General features: G+C 40.7%; 1 protein-coding gene across 1 annotated transcript in view; it reads left to right on the plus strand.

Moving 5' to 3' along the window:
• The window catches only part of ASIC5 (acid sensing ion channel subunit family member 5), a 32009-nt gene that overhangs the window by 1469 nt on the left and 12164 nt on the right, over positions 1 to 18376 (plus strand). The window contains exons 3-7 of the mRNA XM_088475333.1: positions 1595 to 1823; positions 3842 to 3964; positions 12923 to 13072; positions 17204 to 17351; positions 17965 to 18021. Of these exons, the coding sequence (XP_088331459.1) occupies positions 1595 to 1823; positions 3842 to 3964; positions 12923 to 13072; positions 17204 to 17351; positions 17965 to 18021 (707 nt within the window). The remainder of the gene's footprint in view (positions 1 to 1594; positions 1824 to 3841; positions 3965 to 12922; positions 13073 to 17203; positions 17352 to 17964; positions 18022 to 18376) is intronic.

An 18376-nucleotide genomic window follows, 5' to 3' on the forward strand; every position in this document is an offset into this window, starting at 1 on the left:
GAATGTTTGTTCATATAATGCCAACTAAGTTCTGAAAGAAGATGGGAGACTGGGAATCCTGGTTTAAGAAGAGAGGGAGATACCAAATGTGTATTCTGTGTGTGATCCATATGGGGCATGTAATTCTGCTCTGAAATATGTCAGATACAAAGGGGAGAATTCAATTAGCTGAAGTAATTTAATTGATCCCCTGGAGGCTATTTATTAAGACCCGACGCTGTAATTTAATTGATCCCCTGGGGGCTATTTATTAAGACCCGACGCTGTAATTTAATTGATCCCCTGGGGGCTATTTAATAAGACCCGAAGCTGGTAGTCAATGGGGATTTTTTTCACCTGCCTGAGGTAGGTGAAAAAAATCCCCAATAAGCAGCCCCGTTTTCGTGATCACGGAAAACGGATAATTTTTGGGAGAATACAATGGGATCTAATTGATTTGCCCAAAGGCAAAAAAATAAAAAATGTGGTAAGTCCCATTTTATTCACCTGAAAAATTATTGGGGCTAATTGAATTCCTCCCAAAGTGTATAATTTCCAGTTACTCAGTGGTGTGTAGAGAAACATCATACACTGATTTCATTTTCATCAATTTTAATAAATAAACTGTTTATTATTTTCAAATCACACAGAGGTATGTAAGGACATGTAGCATGCAAAGACATCAACAAATGTAATTTTATAAACAATATAACACACCCTCCGAGTCTCCGATCAATAAGAGATATTCTGTTTATCAACAATTAACTTTTCTATGAATGGGGATTAATTTACTATTAATATAATGTAGCATCATTCTGGTAAATGTTTTGTGAAAACACAATGTTCATCGAAATGATTTAAGTAGAAAATCCATCTATAATAGGATGCTGCGGGATCTTCTGGAATTCGTTGGTGTTGACAAATAACTACATACATGATATATTAATAACCTACCAAGGAAATAATCTGCATTTTACAGTCTAATAATTTATTATGAGATTAACTAAATACTGAATATCTAAATTTTTCTAGACAATATTTAATAATATGCACATACTGTACTGTAGAATCTCCAAAAGTAAGTGATTTATATGAACTAAAAACCCACTGGATTGTGTATTTTGTAGAACATGCACATATACACAAGTTTTCAATATTTCAATTTTACACTTCATTTAACATTGTTGTATTGTTGTAATGAAAGAAATAAAAGTTTGGCCTAGATTTATCAACGAGTGATATTCTTATCACTCGTTACTAATCTTAAATAGTGCGCCAACCAATCAGCTCATGGCGTGACAGTTAGGAGCTGATTGGCTGGAATTCCATTTACGATTAGTAAAGCGTGATAACACTCGTTGATAAATCTGGGCCTTTATTTTTAAACAAACTCTATGGATGGAGATTTCCTTTTGTCCTTCATATGTAAGGGGACGCTGACATGGATACGTTTCTTGGAGCTATTATTGCTTATAGTAAGGAAATGTGATTCTGCTTGGTGAAACATGAATGGCAGCACCTATAGTGTATATATAACCATAAGAATGAATAATCTGATTTATTATATATTTTTTGAGCTACAAGAAGTTTCTTTTTTTCATTTACATTATTTTAGGTTCCAGGCAAGTGCAGTGAGCAATCTGAGTATTGCTTTCTTTATGTGGAGCATTGTATCTACAGTTCTTCATTTCTCCAACACGCAGAAAGACGTACAGAAAGTGTTTGATTTCCTGCAGCTCCACCAGAATTTCAGCATTAAAGACTTCACCAGAAATTATGGATTTTATCTCAATAACAGTACGCTATTAAAGTGTGATTTCTTCGGTTCCCCGTGCTATCCAGAAGTAAGATTCTTTGTTTTCTTTCTTGTTTTATTAATAGAAGCATTATATGTGTAAATTAGAAAAGTGTTAGGCTGGACTCTGAAATGCATACAAGGGCAACTAACTATTACTACTGCTAATTGTAAATGAATATATCATGTGTAGCCAAAATATTTTTATACCCTAAAAATCCTGTTATTTAATATCTGTTATTGGCATAATTTGCATTGTTAATAGATGAATGAATGGGTAAAAGTTCCATTGAAGTCATGCAGTGACTTTTCCCCATTAAAACCTTTTCACAGCTTGCTACTCTTAGCGGTGACTTTACAGTAGGTGTTTTTACTGTGCATGCATGGCCATTGGGGCACGTGTGCACAGTCCTCACTGTCAGGGAGAGATGTGAAAATCCCTCTCCAGGAATACTGCAATCCATAGTCTATACTGACCAGGAACGTGCAGTCAGGATAGGCATGTATGTTTTAAAACATACACATAGTAAGTAGTTGTATAGATTGATTGAAACTATCTATACATAGTGTAAAATAAAGTCCCTGGAAGGCATCTGTCTGTTTGTTCGGGCTAATCTCGAGAGCCACTGGATGGATTTTAATGCAGTTTTCACTATTCTATAGCCCAGGTACATGCAGTCAGGATAGGCAGGGGAGCCGGAGCCTCCCCTGTAATACTCCCGAGATTTGATATAAAAATTATTAAAATAATACTAAGAAGAGATAACAAGATTTACATACATTACACAAAGAAGATATTTATAACTTATAAACATCTTCTTTGTTTATTGTAATCATTTTTATAGTTAACACTACCCAGCTTTGTGGAGCTCCCTGGGACTGCAGGGAGACGAGAGATGAGGCAGCAACAGCTCTGCTTTGCTTCTGTATAGTCAGACACTGTTTGCAGAGCTGAAGACGGGGCCACAGAGAGATAATAGAGGCATGCCTCTGAGTATGGGGGCGTGCCTTGAGCACTGATGGTCATCTTGGATGTGTCATGTCACCAGGAAGTGCACTGCAGTGTTTAGAGGTTGGAACTCAGTCAGCAGCAGCAAGAGAAGACACCGTGATGCAGGTAGGAGAATCAATGGACATTGAAGCTTAGTGTAGTGAGAGGAGAGTTACAGTGAGTAGGGGGTGAGACAGACTCCCAGCACTCAGACCCATCTCCATGTGTGCTTCCCCATCCATTGACCTCACCGCACATCATTGACAGTGGCTATCACCTTGAAGATGGCATTAGCTACTGGGGAGTAGAGTTCTGAAAAATAAAGTTTTTTGGAGCTTGATAAGTTGGTAGTGACTGCAATCCTCATGGTTGCATCATTTGGCTCGATGCAGGAGATACTGTATCTCTGAAATCTCCTTTATTTAGCCATTATTAAATTCACCTTATTCTAAAGAGATAATTATACTTAATCATGTGTAAGCAATGGATTAAAAACTATACAACATTACACTAAATAAATACAGTATGTTATGCTCACTTTTGGGTATTTAAACTAACATTTACAATGGTAACTTTCAACATATTTTTCAGGCACACTATGGGGTCTACTGTTTGTACTAAAGTTGCCTATCCATTAGGCGACATTCAGTGAAGGAGCCCAACCTCCTATCTCTGAGCATGTTCAGTAGATAGTCGGGGATGGCAAGGACCCAGCGTGCACGCGCATCGCTGGTCCTTGCCGGCTATCCATTACACAACTTTGTGATCAATGCGACCAAAACCTCCTGGTTTTGGTCGGATTGTTCACAAAGTCGGGTAATGGATAGGCCCCATAAGCCTTGGAGAGAGATGAGATAAAGTGTTTGGTTGGTGTAATACATATAAATGTAAACTGTATTACACCAAAATGTGTGTTGGTTTCTGTATTCCATACAGGAATACAGGAAAGAATTTAGCTATTGTTAAATGTATTCTTTATTTTGTTCAAATTAAATCTTCCCAAATGCTACTTCATTTGTGAAACTTTTTCCTATTTTTTTTCTTAAACTTTTTTTTTTTTGCTTTTTTCCTTAAAGGATTTTATGCATGTGTTCACAGAATATGGGAACTGTTATACTTTTAATCACAACAGTTCCTTGTCAAGTAAAAGGATCAACAGTTCTGGAAGAGGACTAAGCATACTGTTTGATATAAAACAGGTACTAAAATGACTTTAGAGATTAAAGATGAAAATAATGTCTACATTTAAAAATATGATTGCTGCCATTATCTATCCTAAGGGGTACATTAACTAGAGGTTAATTTTAAATGATTTTGACCAATTTAAATGTAATTAAAATCGATGTTGTGTTTCTCGGGCTGAATCACACAATTACTAGCAGACAATTTTTTTTTTTTTTTCTAATTAATAGTAAATGTGTGATTTAGCCAGAGAAACACAACATTGATGTTCATCTATTTTCATCGATTTTAAATTGATTAAAATCGACCTTTAGTAAATATACCCCTTAGTGTCAGCCTTTCTCTCTATATGTGACTTATTGAGATACAAACAAGATTTCCATGCATTACACAAATTTTCAGGGGGATGTGAAAATTCCTATACTGCAATAGGTATACTACGAATTAAGAGAATTCACAGTTCTATAACACTACAAATTGTTGGTGTATTTAAATAAATGTCCTGAGTTACAGTTATGATTAAATCCAGCTGGAAAGTGCTAAATTCCACTTTGTATCTGGGTTTACTGCTAGCTGTAGATATTCTAGCTGGATTTAATGTTAACTGTAACTGTAATCTTAACTGCACTGCACTGGAGGGCAAATTTATAATGTGTGGACAGATTTAGAATTGGGTGTTGGGCACATTCTAGAATAACTCTAATGGGGTAAAACCGCTCAATATTTATGTGTTACATACAGAGGCAGACAGTATTTTTTCTGCATTTTAATCACTTCTGTGACAACATAGTTTGTCCATATAAACAATTATAATTTGTTACTATCTGTAAAGATGACCCAAACTGATGATCTTAGGATGACAATTTGATCAATTAGTGGAAGTTTTCACAACATATCCTAATGGCATTATTTGTGATGGGTTCCTATGCCCATATATTGGGCATTACATTGCTGGATTTCATAATTATTCAGATTGATTTTTGCATGCCAGATTGTTAAATCAAAACACTGAGGTACTAATTAAGGGCCTGATTCACTACCGGAAAAAACAACAAATATATGGGAGCTTTTCTACCCAAGAGTGATCCTCTCTTGACTGTGCTGCTTCTCCCTCTAGGAGGAATTGCTAACCTCCAATTGCAAATAGACCAACACACTTCAGAAGGTAATAAATCCTTCCACCAGGGAAGCGCTGCTCAATCCAAAATACATTTATTCACAAATACAAAATATACAATAATTAAAACATGATGTATCAATAAAAAATGAAACTATTAATTAGTAGTAAATGGAAACCTTTAGGGATTGTGTATAATCCAGCAGTTATAGTACTAGAATCTTGGTACTCTGTAGCTGGATCCAATATTTGATGTTCTTTCACTTTAACCATAGTCCAGCAATCATTTGTGTTTTATATATTGACACTCAGTCCAAGGTGTAATCAACCCAAGTCCAGACGTTTGTTAGTAGTATTAAAAATACTTCATTCAATTAGGCTTGATTAGTAAATGGTGTTAGTACATGGTGTGATAGGCTCGTAAAAAACAATCCTCCCCCTTCAAATCCGCTTCACATTCTAAATCTGCAGCTATTAATAGAACTGCATGTAAAGATAATTTCTTAAAAAATGGGTCCACTTGCACCCAGGTACCGGTACCTTACTCCGCTTTCTACATGCAATCAAAGTATCCACAGTGGTCAGCGAATCCTTTCAGCAGGGGAGGGACATAAGATAACACGTTTCTCCACCTTTTAGGTCAAGCAGCGGCTTCCTCAGATAGTTCCTAATTCGGCCTGAGCCTCAGTTTGTACCACCGGCACTTCCGATAAAGCCATGGTGCTGTGCATTACGTGTTCTGCGCTCCAAGGGGTACATTTACTAAGATGGGAGTTCTATTTAAGAAATGATGCTGCCCATAGCAACCAATCAGATTCTACTTCTCATTTATCTAGCACCTTCTAGAAGATAATACCTAGAATCTGATTGGTTGCTATGGGCAACATCACTTCTTAATAGTACTCTTATCTTAGTAAATTTACCTCCAAGCCTCGATCTCATTGCAGTCATAGCTCCAGCGGCCATTTTTCATTACATATCAAGCCTCGATCTCATTGCCATCATAGCTCCGGTGGCCATCTTTCATTATATATCAAGCCTCAATCTCATTGCTGTTAGATCTCCGGTGGCCATCTTTTATTACAAGCTAAGCCTCTTTTTAGACATCTACCTTATTTCACAGTCATAACTAACCAAGCCTCATTTCCAACTCCGACGGACATTACTTTTCTCTATTTATCCCTCTGGCCTCTATCAAGAACTTCTTTGTGATCCATAATTTCAATAGTGTTGTTTTGAGAATTTGTCAGATTACTGGCGGCCATCTTTAATATCCTCTTTTACATAATTCTCTTTTACTTAATATCTTGCACAAATCCTCATTGTCCTAACTTTCCTTATGAGAGCCCAAGGCCCTCAAATACATTAAGATAAAACTACAATTCATCATAAAAATTCTACAAATATTAAAATAGACAGATTACCAGTATTAAACCTCAACAGTCATACATCAAAACATGAGAGCCATTTATCTAGAATAAAATTAAATAATAGAAAATATATAAATATAAGAAGGTCCATAAGTCATATTATTATAATCCCAGCATAATTTAGGGCATTTCATATACATAAAAACTAAGTATAAAATGATCAATACTATTTGAAGTACCTATCCAATCCAAGTGAGAATTTAACTAAAATTGATTTGCAATCTCAAATTGTAAACACATCGACCTAAAATACCTCATTATCATAGCTAAAATAATCCTTTCCATTTATACCATGATATGGCCATCATCACTTACAACAGGGGACTATATATTATTCAACTCTATTGTATCGTGAAGACCCTGCGGAAATAGGGTCTTCAGCCGTAAGATCCAGTAGGCTTCCTTCCTACATAGTTTTGTGAATCTATCACCCCTCTTATGGTCTTATTTACTTGTTCAATGGCTTTGATCTTAATATTATCTATATGACCTGCTTCACAAGTCGACATATGTCTATACAGAGTGTTATTTCTAATTTTCTTTAATATATTCCACATCCGCACTCTAATAAATAGACAATGTATGTGGATCTGCAGTTAATAAAGCTATTAATCGAAAATAGTTTGGAAGACACAGAGGACTAGACTCTTCCTTTCTGTGTGTTTATAGGTGTTACACTAATTTTTTCCACAGTTATGAAACCCTTTGGGTCTCTGAGGTAACCAAAAGGTGCCCTCTTTTCCGTTCTTTAATGACCTATTTCTCCTGAACATACTGGGAGACAATTTTAGCTTTACATTTTCAGATTTCCTAAATATGATGTCACTACTCAGTCCCGGTACTTCTTACAATAACCCATCTAATTCTAACAGAGGAAAATTATTTTTTATAATCCTTTTTATTTCATATGCATTTGTATAATATTGAATCATAAACAGCATAGTTCTATCGTTAACTACCCCCTTCTTTTTATTTACACATCGGTTTTCACTTAATAAGGTAATTCTATCAATGTTCTCCACTTCTCTTAGAGCCTTATCTAACAAAGAAGTGGGGTAACCTTGATCTCTAAAGGATTTATATAGGCCATCTACTTGTCATAAGACAGCTTTTAGAGTAGAGCAATTTATTTTCAGCCTCAGAAATTGGCCTTTTGGCACATTATCCTTCCAATTTTTTGTAGTACCTGTTCTGATCTACCTGTTTAATAAACGTTTCAGTTACAATCTGATTATCTCTGATGGTAATAGCAATATCCAGGAAATTAATAGACTGGTGTATCGTGCTCGTGAGTTTTATCCCAAAACAATTGTGATTCATTTGATCTAAAAAATTGTGAATAGAATTAACATCCCCATCCCAAATAAAGAAAAGGTCATTGATGGACCGACCATAGAGTACAAGACCCACTCCGAGACCAACCCCCCACACATGGTGGTCCTCAAACCTGCCAATGAATAGATTGGCATAGCTCAGAGCAAATCTGGTCCCCATGGCTGTACCACGAGTCTGAAGAAAAATCTGTGAATCAAAAGTAAAATAATTGTGATAAAGAATAAACTTAATTGCTTGCAAAATAAATAATTTCATATCTCATAGATCATAATATCTAGTTATAAATAATGTTCTACCGCTCTGATACCCAGTTCATGTTCTATATTAGAATACAGAGACTCTACATCACGTGTTAAAATAAAAACTGAGTTTCCATTCTATATTTCCAATTAGTCTCAAATAAGGTACTAATTAAGGGCCTGATTCACTACTGATCACAACTGTGATCATGCACGCAATTGGCCGATTGTTGCATTCTGCACATGCTTATGCATTGCAGTGCGTGTGCACCAGTGGCGTAACTAGGGTATTTGGAGACCTGGGCAAAATAAAAAATGGATCCCCCTATATGCGTGCATGGTGAAAAAGTGGGCATGGAAATGTTCCACAAAGGGGCGTGGTCAATGAAAAATGGGGGCATATCAACATGACACACCACCATTTCTCATCACTCAGGGAACATTCCTTTCCATTCCATATGCACCTTAATGCCCCCAGTAGTAGTGCCCCTTTTTCAATGCCCACTGTAGGAGTGCCCCTTATGCACTGCTGGTGTGCTGGTGTCCAGGGCACGAGCCCCAGCCCCCTGGTTACAAATAAACCGGCCCGCCCTGATTCAGAGCGAGCGCTCGCAAATAGCGAGCGGCTCTGAATCAGGGCCTTTATCTTCATCCACTTTATCTCTTTCCAAGGCTTAGTACATAGACCCATTTGTCACCACCAGCTCAGGTAATGACCATCAGGTTATGGGATGCCAAGAATATTACTCGTGTTGATGGTTTTGCATAAAGTCATACAACTAATACTATTGTATTAATTTCTTAAAAAGAAAACTATCTGAGAACATTTCCAAGGTACTAGGTACCAGGAAGTCTGTTCTTATCTTGTTCTAAGGGTATTTGGTTTCTATTCAGCAATATCCACCCATAGTTTAAGTGAAAGCACTGACTGAGCTATAAGATGTTTAGTTCCATCACCCCTATTGTTCTGACTCACCATCTTGTGGCTACTGCCTATATCTGCTGCTAAAAGAAAATAAGGCAAGAAATTCAGGTTCAATGACAAGGTAAAAGTGCAGTGGAAGAGTCCATGATATTTGTAAATAAAAAATCCAAATCTCTAGAATAATGTGGGGTACACACTGGGCAGATCCAAATGATTTGTAAGGTTTATGCACACAAAACTTGTGCATACACACAGGGGCATAAGTTCATACCAGGAGCCTGGAGGCAAAATATCTGTTGGTGATCTGCATTTATGTTTGTATTCACTACCAACACCCCAGCAGCAGCCAGTCACACTCTCTCATCCCCCTGCATTCACTGCCAGCACCCCAGTAGCACCCAGACACATACCCTCCCTCCTGCATTCACTACCAACACCATAGAAACACTCATACACACACCCTTTCCCTTGCATTCACTGCCAACAACCAAGCAGAACCCACACACCTTCCCCCGTGCATTCACTGCCAACACCCCAGCACCACCCTTACACACACTCTCCCCCCTGCATTCACTACTAACAACCTAGAAGGACCCAGACGCCCCCCTCCCCTGCATTTACTACTAATTATAGGAGGTCAACTCAGCGCTCACTATTAGGTGTAGTCCTCTAGCTGCAGGTTTAGATTAAAGGGAGTCTTGATTCCCTTTTAATTCTGTAATTATATAGCAGTGACCAACCTGTGCTCTGAGAGACGTCCCTTGATACATATGTTATAATGTAACATACAGTACGTCAATACACATCGAAGCTCACCCAACCTCATCAAGACCCAGCCATATTGATTGAAGTCTCCTCTCAGCCCACTAGAGAGTTGAGCGCACGGCCACCCCAAGAGAGCTGAGACACCAGGACCGTGGGATCTCGCAATACTGTGGTACCAGGAAGTCTTGCCTGTAGTGGGGAGTCTGCACGGCACAGCAGGGCAGGTTGGGACACCGGACGTATGGGATCTAATTATAATGTTCGACCCGGGAGTCTAATCCCCACCCTGCAGTCAATGGGCGGATTCGGCTCTGGAATTTGCAAGCCTCCTCACACAAGTAGAGTGCACAGGACAGCGGGCGTTGCTGAGACAGCGGGGACGTTGGAGCGCAGGCAACCGCGGCACCCGCTATTCTCATCAATGCCTGACTGACACTGTGGGGATCGTTTCAGCTACACCACATTGAGTGAGTGAAAATACTAAAGATTCGAAGACCTTTGAAACAACACATCCCCAGGTACCTGGAGGCTTCAAGTTAGACCTATTGTGCACACTGTGGACCTCATTCAGAGCCACTCGCTAAATGCGATCGCTCGCATCCAGCATATGCAAATTTGTCAAAGTGACGACATGGGAAGCGATCGCTCTCCAAGGCATAAGCATACCCACTTTGGCTGTGCGAGCGATCGCTTTGTGTATGCAGACACCCATTAGCGAATGTAGAGATGCCTACTAGCGCACGTCATCTCCGGGGAGTGTATTAAAAAATTGGTACATCGAGCACCATCGGTTGCGATCGCAGCGCTTGTGGTTGCCTTACCCTGCCGCAAGCACTGCGAGGACTTCAGTGTAAAAAACAGGCATGTGACGTGTACTATGACGTTGCCTGTTAATTATGCACGCCTTAAAAACAGCGTTGAAACACTCAGGCACACCTGCATTCGCACCTCCACACCCCCGTTAATAGTGTCCTGTCCCTGTTACCACCCACAAACGGCCTCTCCTGTCACTCTTTTCACTGGGCTGTCTTTGCTGGACTAGCGAGCAGGCTGCGATTGCACAGAGTAGTTCGCACACGCACAGAACGAAGCGTGCACATGCGCGTTCGCAAACCATCGGCCGCTTGCGAGCGGCTTTGAATGAGGTCCCATTGAAAGGGTAAGAGGTAATTCGCAGAGGCACAGGATGCCGGCCTGAAGTGATACCATTACTACTGGCACTACATTGATATAATTTAACTGATCAGTGGATGGATTTACAGTATGGTACTTGTATTACAAACAATTCAATTACAATTAACCATTTTACTGTAGTATTGTATAAGATTTACCCATCCATCCTATTGTACATCGATGATTCTGTCCTGGTTTTTTTTTAGGTTTATTATTATTTATCTACTTTATTTTGGTTTAACCTATTGTGACGCCATAAAATATTAAATTACATCCAGCATTATTACATTTAATTTACACTATAACATACGTATCAAGGGATATCTCTCAGAGCGCAGGTTGGTCGCTTCTATATCATTTACTACAAATACCTTCGCAGCACCCAGACACACACTCTTCTCCCCTCCACATTCATTTCCAACACACTAGCAGCAACCAGACACACACTTCTCCCCCAATTAACTACCAACACTCCAGCACACAAACACTGCCTGTTACTGATCAGGGTCTTCCATTCTTGCTATTTGCTGCTCCCACAGTAATAGCAGAGGCAGCAGCTTCTACGTGTGTGAGTCAAAAGAACCAGCAAACCAGGGAGGGACCATGTACTCCAGCCTCTGCCCTGCCCCTTTTATGTACATTGGTGTAGTTTCCTTGACAGCGATCTGACCCTAGACTGGAACAGGACTTCGGGTGGGGGCTTTGGGAGAAGGGAGCACAGCACATGTCCCCTGGGCTCCCTGCTTATTCCTGCTTTGGGGCATATAAAGCAGAACCTGCAACAATAGAGGAGGTGCCCCCTTCAAGGCTGGTGCCCGGAGGTGACCATCTTCCATTGTCTACTGTATTTACTCCCCTGCATACAAACTTACCATTCGTCCGTCCGATATGTTGGTGCAGCTGACTCTATTTGAATATGCACGCCCACTTATAACATCACGTACAATGGATTTTGCACCCGATATATTGTTCAGTTGTTCGATCGTGAGTACACACTGAATGGTGTGAACCATATATCTGCACGATATATCGCATCTGTACTACAGCACGGTAGATTCGCTATATCTGTGAACGATGTTGTTCACAGATATATTGTGTGTACACACTGGGGGTCATTCAGACTCGTGAGCACAGGACGCTCGCAAGCGGGTCGATGTTGCCCCACTGCGCATGCGCACGATGGAGGGAGCTCCGTCGTGCGCATGCGCGAGACCCGGATAGCGATGGGCTCTCCGTCGCTCCGGGTCTCGCACCAAAGGGGGCGTGCTGTCGATGTTGATTGACAGCACGCCCCCTTTGGTGGGCGTACCGGGGCGTGGCTGCCAGACGGAGGCGTTCCCATGGGAACGCCTACCGTCTGATGCCGGCCCCACTGACATCACTAGTGATGTCAGTGGGAGTGATTTTGGCTCTGATAGAGCCAAAACCACTCCAGGGCTTGCAGCAGCGAGACCCTACCGCAGGGTCTCCGTCGCAAGTCTTGACCATCGCGACCATCATCATGGACACTCGTATAAGCTGTGGGTGGTCACCCACAGCTATGCGAGCGTCCCAGAGGACGCTCCATTTTCATGGAGGAGGGCCCTGATTCAGAGCGAGCGCTCTGGTCAGAGCGTTCGGCTCTGATTCAGGCCCACTGACCGATGCTCGGGATAATATATATTGCTCATCGGCTGTAAGAACAATATATCAACCAGCGTGTACCCAGCACTAGTGCATTGGGAAGTACTTTAAAAAAAAGAGTAATAATAATATCCAGTTACATTTCTTGTACTATTTAGAGTTATCAAGGGTCGTAGTTTGCTCTGGTATGCTGGACAGCAGTGATCAACCTACTCTAATATTGGCAATGTACATATATTAACCTGATGAAATGTTGCATGTTTATACTGTATTATTACAGCTTTCTTGTACATCTGTATGAAGTCTTTTTGTATTAGTGTATTGGTTGTGCAATCTGCATAATAATGTTTATGGTTCCTTTAAATCAGGCAGAATTTGCTGATGACCCAGTGCTGGGCTTTGTGGATGCTGGAATAATATTTGTGATACACTCACCTAAGGTTCCTCCCAGATTTGATGGCCTGGGGTTAACCAGTCCTGTGGGGATGCATGCTCATGCTTCCATCACACATTTCAAGGTATTTACATATTTAATATTAGAGGAACTAACGGCATAGATGTTATATTTTGCAATGCAAATATATGATCCGGGCAGGTCATTTCAGCACGAGTGTTTCCTAAGTACAGACACAGATAACCTATTTAAATATTCATACTTAATGCACTCTGTTTATAAACATGTAATAGAAGACTTAATTGGAACTCAGCAGGTAATAAAGCCTGTAAATGTCAACTTCCATATATTAGCGTAGCTTTGAAGAGTACCGTAATGATGTTTGGGCATTCAAATACTTTGACAGTTCTTGCTTGGTGTACTTCCAGTGCTCTTTGTTTTCATTGAACTAACTTACTTAGATTATATGTTTTGCGTTTATCTGGCCTGATTCAGCATGGATCGCTATTCTGCTAATGCCCATGCAACGCAGTTGCTAATATCAGCAGTGATATGCAAACAATTGCATTCACATTGCGATCGCAGCCTGACATAAGTACGCCCACTTCCTCTTGCTCACATCCATAATACTTTGTACCGATGGTTTAGCTATTCTGCAATCGAGTAACATCGGACCCACACACACACTTGCACAAGCCTTGACCTTACTCAGGAATTGCTAACAGCCACGCACGCTATCAGTGCTATGGCTGCGTATGGCCACGCAATGGATAATTTATGCATGCCCCTGTAACGGCGTAGCAAAGCACTGGCACACCTGCATTCGCCCGACCACAAACCCTATCATCACCCACAAACACCACTTCCTGTCAATCACTCTGCTATGGATCTGCATTGCCTCTGTGTTCACAGTCTCGATCACAATAGCTAGTTCGCACACTGCGATGCATACACATGCGCAGAACGCTGGGAGTGACTCAATAAGGAGCTGGTAGGTTGGCACAGGTATCTGGAGCCATGCTGGCTGCAGTGCATCCCACAGCTGCTGGAGGGTGTGTGGTGGAGTATCCATAGAGTGATCGAGGTGGTCCCACAGATGGCCCCCATGAGGTAGATGGTGTGGGAGTGTCCAGGAGGGCCATTCGCAATGCTGTGGTTGATCGATTTTTCAGGTATGTATTTCTGTTTTTAGCGTATCTGTTATCTTTTGTGGACCATATTTAGGCCATTTATGTTTAGATGATTACCAATGCTTTACTTTTGAATTGTTGCCATGTATGTTACTAATGTTTTTTTTTCTTTAATTATTTTTTTTAAACAAAAAACCATTCTTCCCCTCAAAAATACATCTTCAACACATTATCAATACCATTGTGTGTTGCATTTGGAAAACCCACACTATGGATGGATTGGACCAACATGTTGTGATGCTCCATCTTCTCCCAGTTCTTGATTATTTAGTTAGCAACATTTGTTTTGTGTTTTCCCTTCTTAATAAATTATTTGCTTTCTACATTTTTGTGTGTATTTGTATCAAATTTTTACCAAAAAATTACACATTCCTAGCTCACATGCATTGTATTTTTGGAGATTAAAGCCGAACAATATCAACACCCCTTTCAAAATTTGGTATATGAATGTGTGTTGGAGGTAATCCAGATTGCACTTTTGTAAAAAGTGGTTCTAAGCCTATACATCCTTTTATTGAAAAATAAATCAAACAAACACTTAAGGGCCAAACTTTTCTAAATGCTTTCTGAACTTATGGTAGATATGGGTAGTAGGGCTAACCTGTTTAGGTAGCTATTTTGGTTTGTTTGAATTTTGCATTAAAAAATATGCACAATTCTAAACTAACGTAAAAAAATGAAAACCAGCCATATGTATTTTTGGAAAACAGGAGATATGTGGTGTTACAGTTACCCATTGAATTTGTAATGTATGTGTAAATATTTCATATTTTAATAACTAAAAAATCCAAGTTAAAAAAAAATAATAATTTGTACACATTGCTTCAAAACTTGCTTATCATTGAATAAGGACTGTGGTTGTAACCAAAAGGTGTTTTAATGCAGCAACCAAAAACAAAAAATAAAAAAAACAAACAAACTAAAAAGCACAATCATGACTGCTTCAAACAATGGATCATGCGGCTGAAGCAGCCATCCAGGCGGGCCAAATATTGCCTGGCCTGGTGGCGATCCTGTATGAGGACACCATTCACCATCCGTGGATCTGTTGGTAATATAGAACATGATTAATATTATTTCTAAAATGGGTCCTTTAAAAAAAAATATTATATCCAAAAACACAAATAAAAACATCAGGTGGGGCAACTAAGCTGAGCTCTAGCTGGAAGATAAGTACACATCCGTACATGCATAGGCAAAGTTTTCAAACATTAAATGTTGCAAACAGGGGCAGGGGTTGCTGCACATTGTAGTAATGTTTTTTTTTTTCAATTTGGGTGGATTGGTCAAGGTCGGGAGGGGTAAATTCGGAGAAGTGGGCAGGGGAAGGAGGAGACATTTGGTAGAAGAGGGGAGGGCATGGAAGGGTAATTTGTGAGGAGTGGCAGGGAAGGGAGGGGTAATTTGGGAAGATTGGGCAGGGTCGGTAGGGGTAAATTGGGAGGAATGGGCAGGGGAAGGAGGGGTAAATTGGGAGGAGTGGGCAGGGGAGGGAGGGGTAAATTGGGAGGAGTGGGCAGGGGAGGGGCTTGGAGGACTGTTGGCCGCATTTGCACTGCGGCGTGCCCTTAGACGCACTCTCCGTATCCGCTGTTGTCCTAAGTGAAGTATATATTTTGATTACAATTTATTTGTTGATTGTTTTCTATGTTTTTAAGCATGAATTTAGCATACTGAAAAATTAAATAAGTAGAGAATTTTAAATCCAAAATTACAAAAATAGCTTACATACTGACAATTATATAAAGTACAGTAGGGCCATACTGTACAATAGTTGCAACATACATTACTGGTTAATATCATATTTACAGTACACTAAGATATAGAAAACTCAAAAAAAACAGTAGGGTCATAATAATTGATTGAAAATATAATCATTTAAATAAGTAATACTTATGCTGACGTGTACGCAGCTGCAAAGTAGCCAGAAGGGACAGGTGAGCGGCGACGCAAATCGGACCACCGCTTTTCCAATTGAGCAATGCTCCTCCTGTACTCCGCCATATGCGGGCGACGGCGCACCTCCAGGTACGCCTCTCTTTTTTCTCGGTTGTGGATGGGGGGGGGAATAGAGTGGCCAAGCGCCGGTCCATAACTTCGACCAAAATGGCCAGCTCACGGTGTGAACGCTGCTGCTCTCATGATGGCAATGACGATTTTAATAGTAAACCAGTGGTTCCCAAACTTTTTTGAATCACAGCACCCTAAAGTATCAGCATTGTTTTCACGGCACCCCTAAGCCCAAATTTTGTTATTGAGAAAGCCAGAAAAAAATTTAGTGAAGTAAATTGAGCTTACCTGTCATCCTTAGGTTCAGTTATGTGGTGGTGGACAGGTTTGTGCTTCTGTTTGTCCACGTGTTTAAATTACATTGACCATAAATAATTTGATTTGGTGCTGGACCACCAACCTGAGGCACCCCAGGGTGCCACGGCGCACAGTTTGGGAACCACTGCAGTAAACACAAATTATACATGTGCTAAAAAAAATATGATTGGCTAGTTAAGTTTAATGGTTCACATATGTTAACGTACAGGGGGAAAAAATAAACCAATAAAGTTTAGTGACATAATAAAAAAAACAACAAAGCCAACATTTCCCCAATACTTAAGTTAATTAATTAAATAATTGACATCAAGCAATTAACAAATGCTGTGTTAAACAGATAGACAATCGAAACATGACATGTTTGCAGCAGCAAAATAACCTGCAAGTGCAACCGTCACAAACAAAAAAAAACGAGTGGCTCGTTCGCTAGCTTGTATCGCTCGCTAGCTATAGGAGGTGCATTGTAGAATGGCTGTCAGTTTGGTTGTGGGCGAGCACCCGTGCGAAGGCATTCATTAACATTTTCTCACTCGCTCTGCGTACGAGCGAGCGGCCGCTTGCGAGCAGGTCTGAATCAGGTCCATAGTCGTGGATAATAGTATTGAGCCTTATTTATTTGTAGGTCTATTCATTTATATTTGTGCTTTAACTTCTAAGCCACCTCAAGCCATGGTGCAACTGTTTAAAAAACATAAATATATTGTACTTGGAATCACTGTCTGTTGCACTCTTTGCAGACAATTTTGCAAGAATATCCTTGGGGTGATTGTAATCCTGATCTAATGTTGGCATACCATGATGTCTACAGCACTTATGGATGCTTACAAGAATGCAAGTCATCTTATATACAACAGAAATGTGGGTGTTTACCTTTCCTTCTGCCAGGTAATACATTTAAGAAAATAACTACAATGCTTTCGAGTATCAGGCTCAAATGATATCAAGTTGAAAGCCATTGATTTTTGATGTTATACAGTATTTAAATTAATATCAACAATAATACTGTATGCATACCTCCCAACATTTGACATTTATAGCCCGGGACTTCCGTGCGCCGGAGGCGCGCTCCCGGAAAATGGGCAGTGGCCTGTCCGTAAAGGCCTAGCAGCACGTCCCCATTTACATCACTAATGGGCGTGTCCAGCATCTCCGAGATGCTGGGCTGCCCACGGGCTTCCTCCCCGCACTGTGAATAGATGCACACGGCATCTATTCTCGCTCTCCTTACCTGCTGCTATGCAAAGCAGTGGTGCGTGCTCCCCCCAACCCCCCCACCACCACCGCGGGACACTGCAGTCCGCGGGTGGGGCAGCGGGACAGTCCCAAAAAACCGGGACTGTTCTGCTGAATGCGGGACAGTTGGGAGGTATGCTGTATGTACTATGACACTGAGTAATTCAGATATGCAAATTGTAGGTATAACCATAGTAATACATGTGAACTGTAGCCTTATGTATATAATGCACATTGTAATTTTTATGTATTCATTTTATCACAGGTATTGGGAAAGAATGTGACCTTCAGCGGTTTTCTAACTGTGTATTACCTACTCTCTGTAAGTATAGAAATCATACCTATTCCACCCGCGCACGCAAGGGGGGTTTCCGAGTCCCTGGAAACCCCCCCTGTTCGACGCGGCGAGCAGCGCTGCTTAATAATATATATTTTTTTTTTAAAGAAATACTGTGACACTGCCTGGGCTGGCTTTAGGGGGAGCTGCAGAGCGCAAGCCCCTCCCAGCCAGTTCCCAGGCAGGCACCGTGACATCAGCGCCTCTCAGCTGTCAGCGGCGCTCTGTGGACTGCCGCGCCTCCGGAGCTGAGTTCGGCGCCGGGCGGCCGCAAGATGTAAGTGGCCGCCGAATTGTTGAAGCTGCCAGTATGTGTCGGGGGAGCGCCGGGGATCTTTTG

This window comes from Taudactylus pleione, unplaced genomic scaffold, assembly GCF_031769625.1.
Source record: "Taudactylus pleione unplaced genomic scaffold, aTauple2 ptg000170l, whole genome shotgun sequence".
NCBI lineage: Eukaryota > Metazoa > Chordata > Amphibia > Anura > Myobatrachidae > Taudactylus > Taudactylus pleione.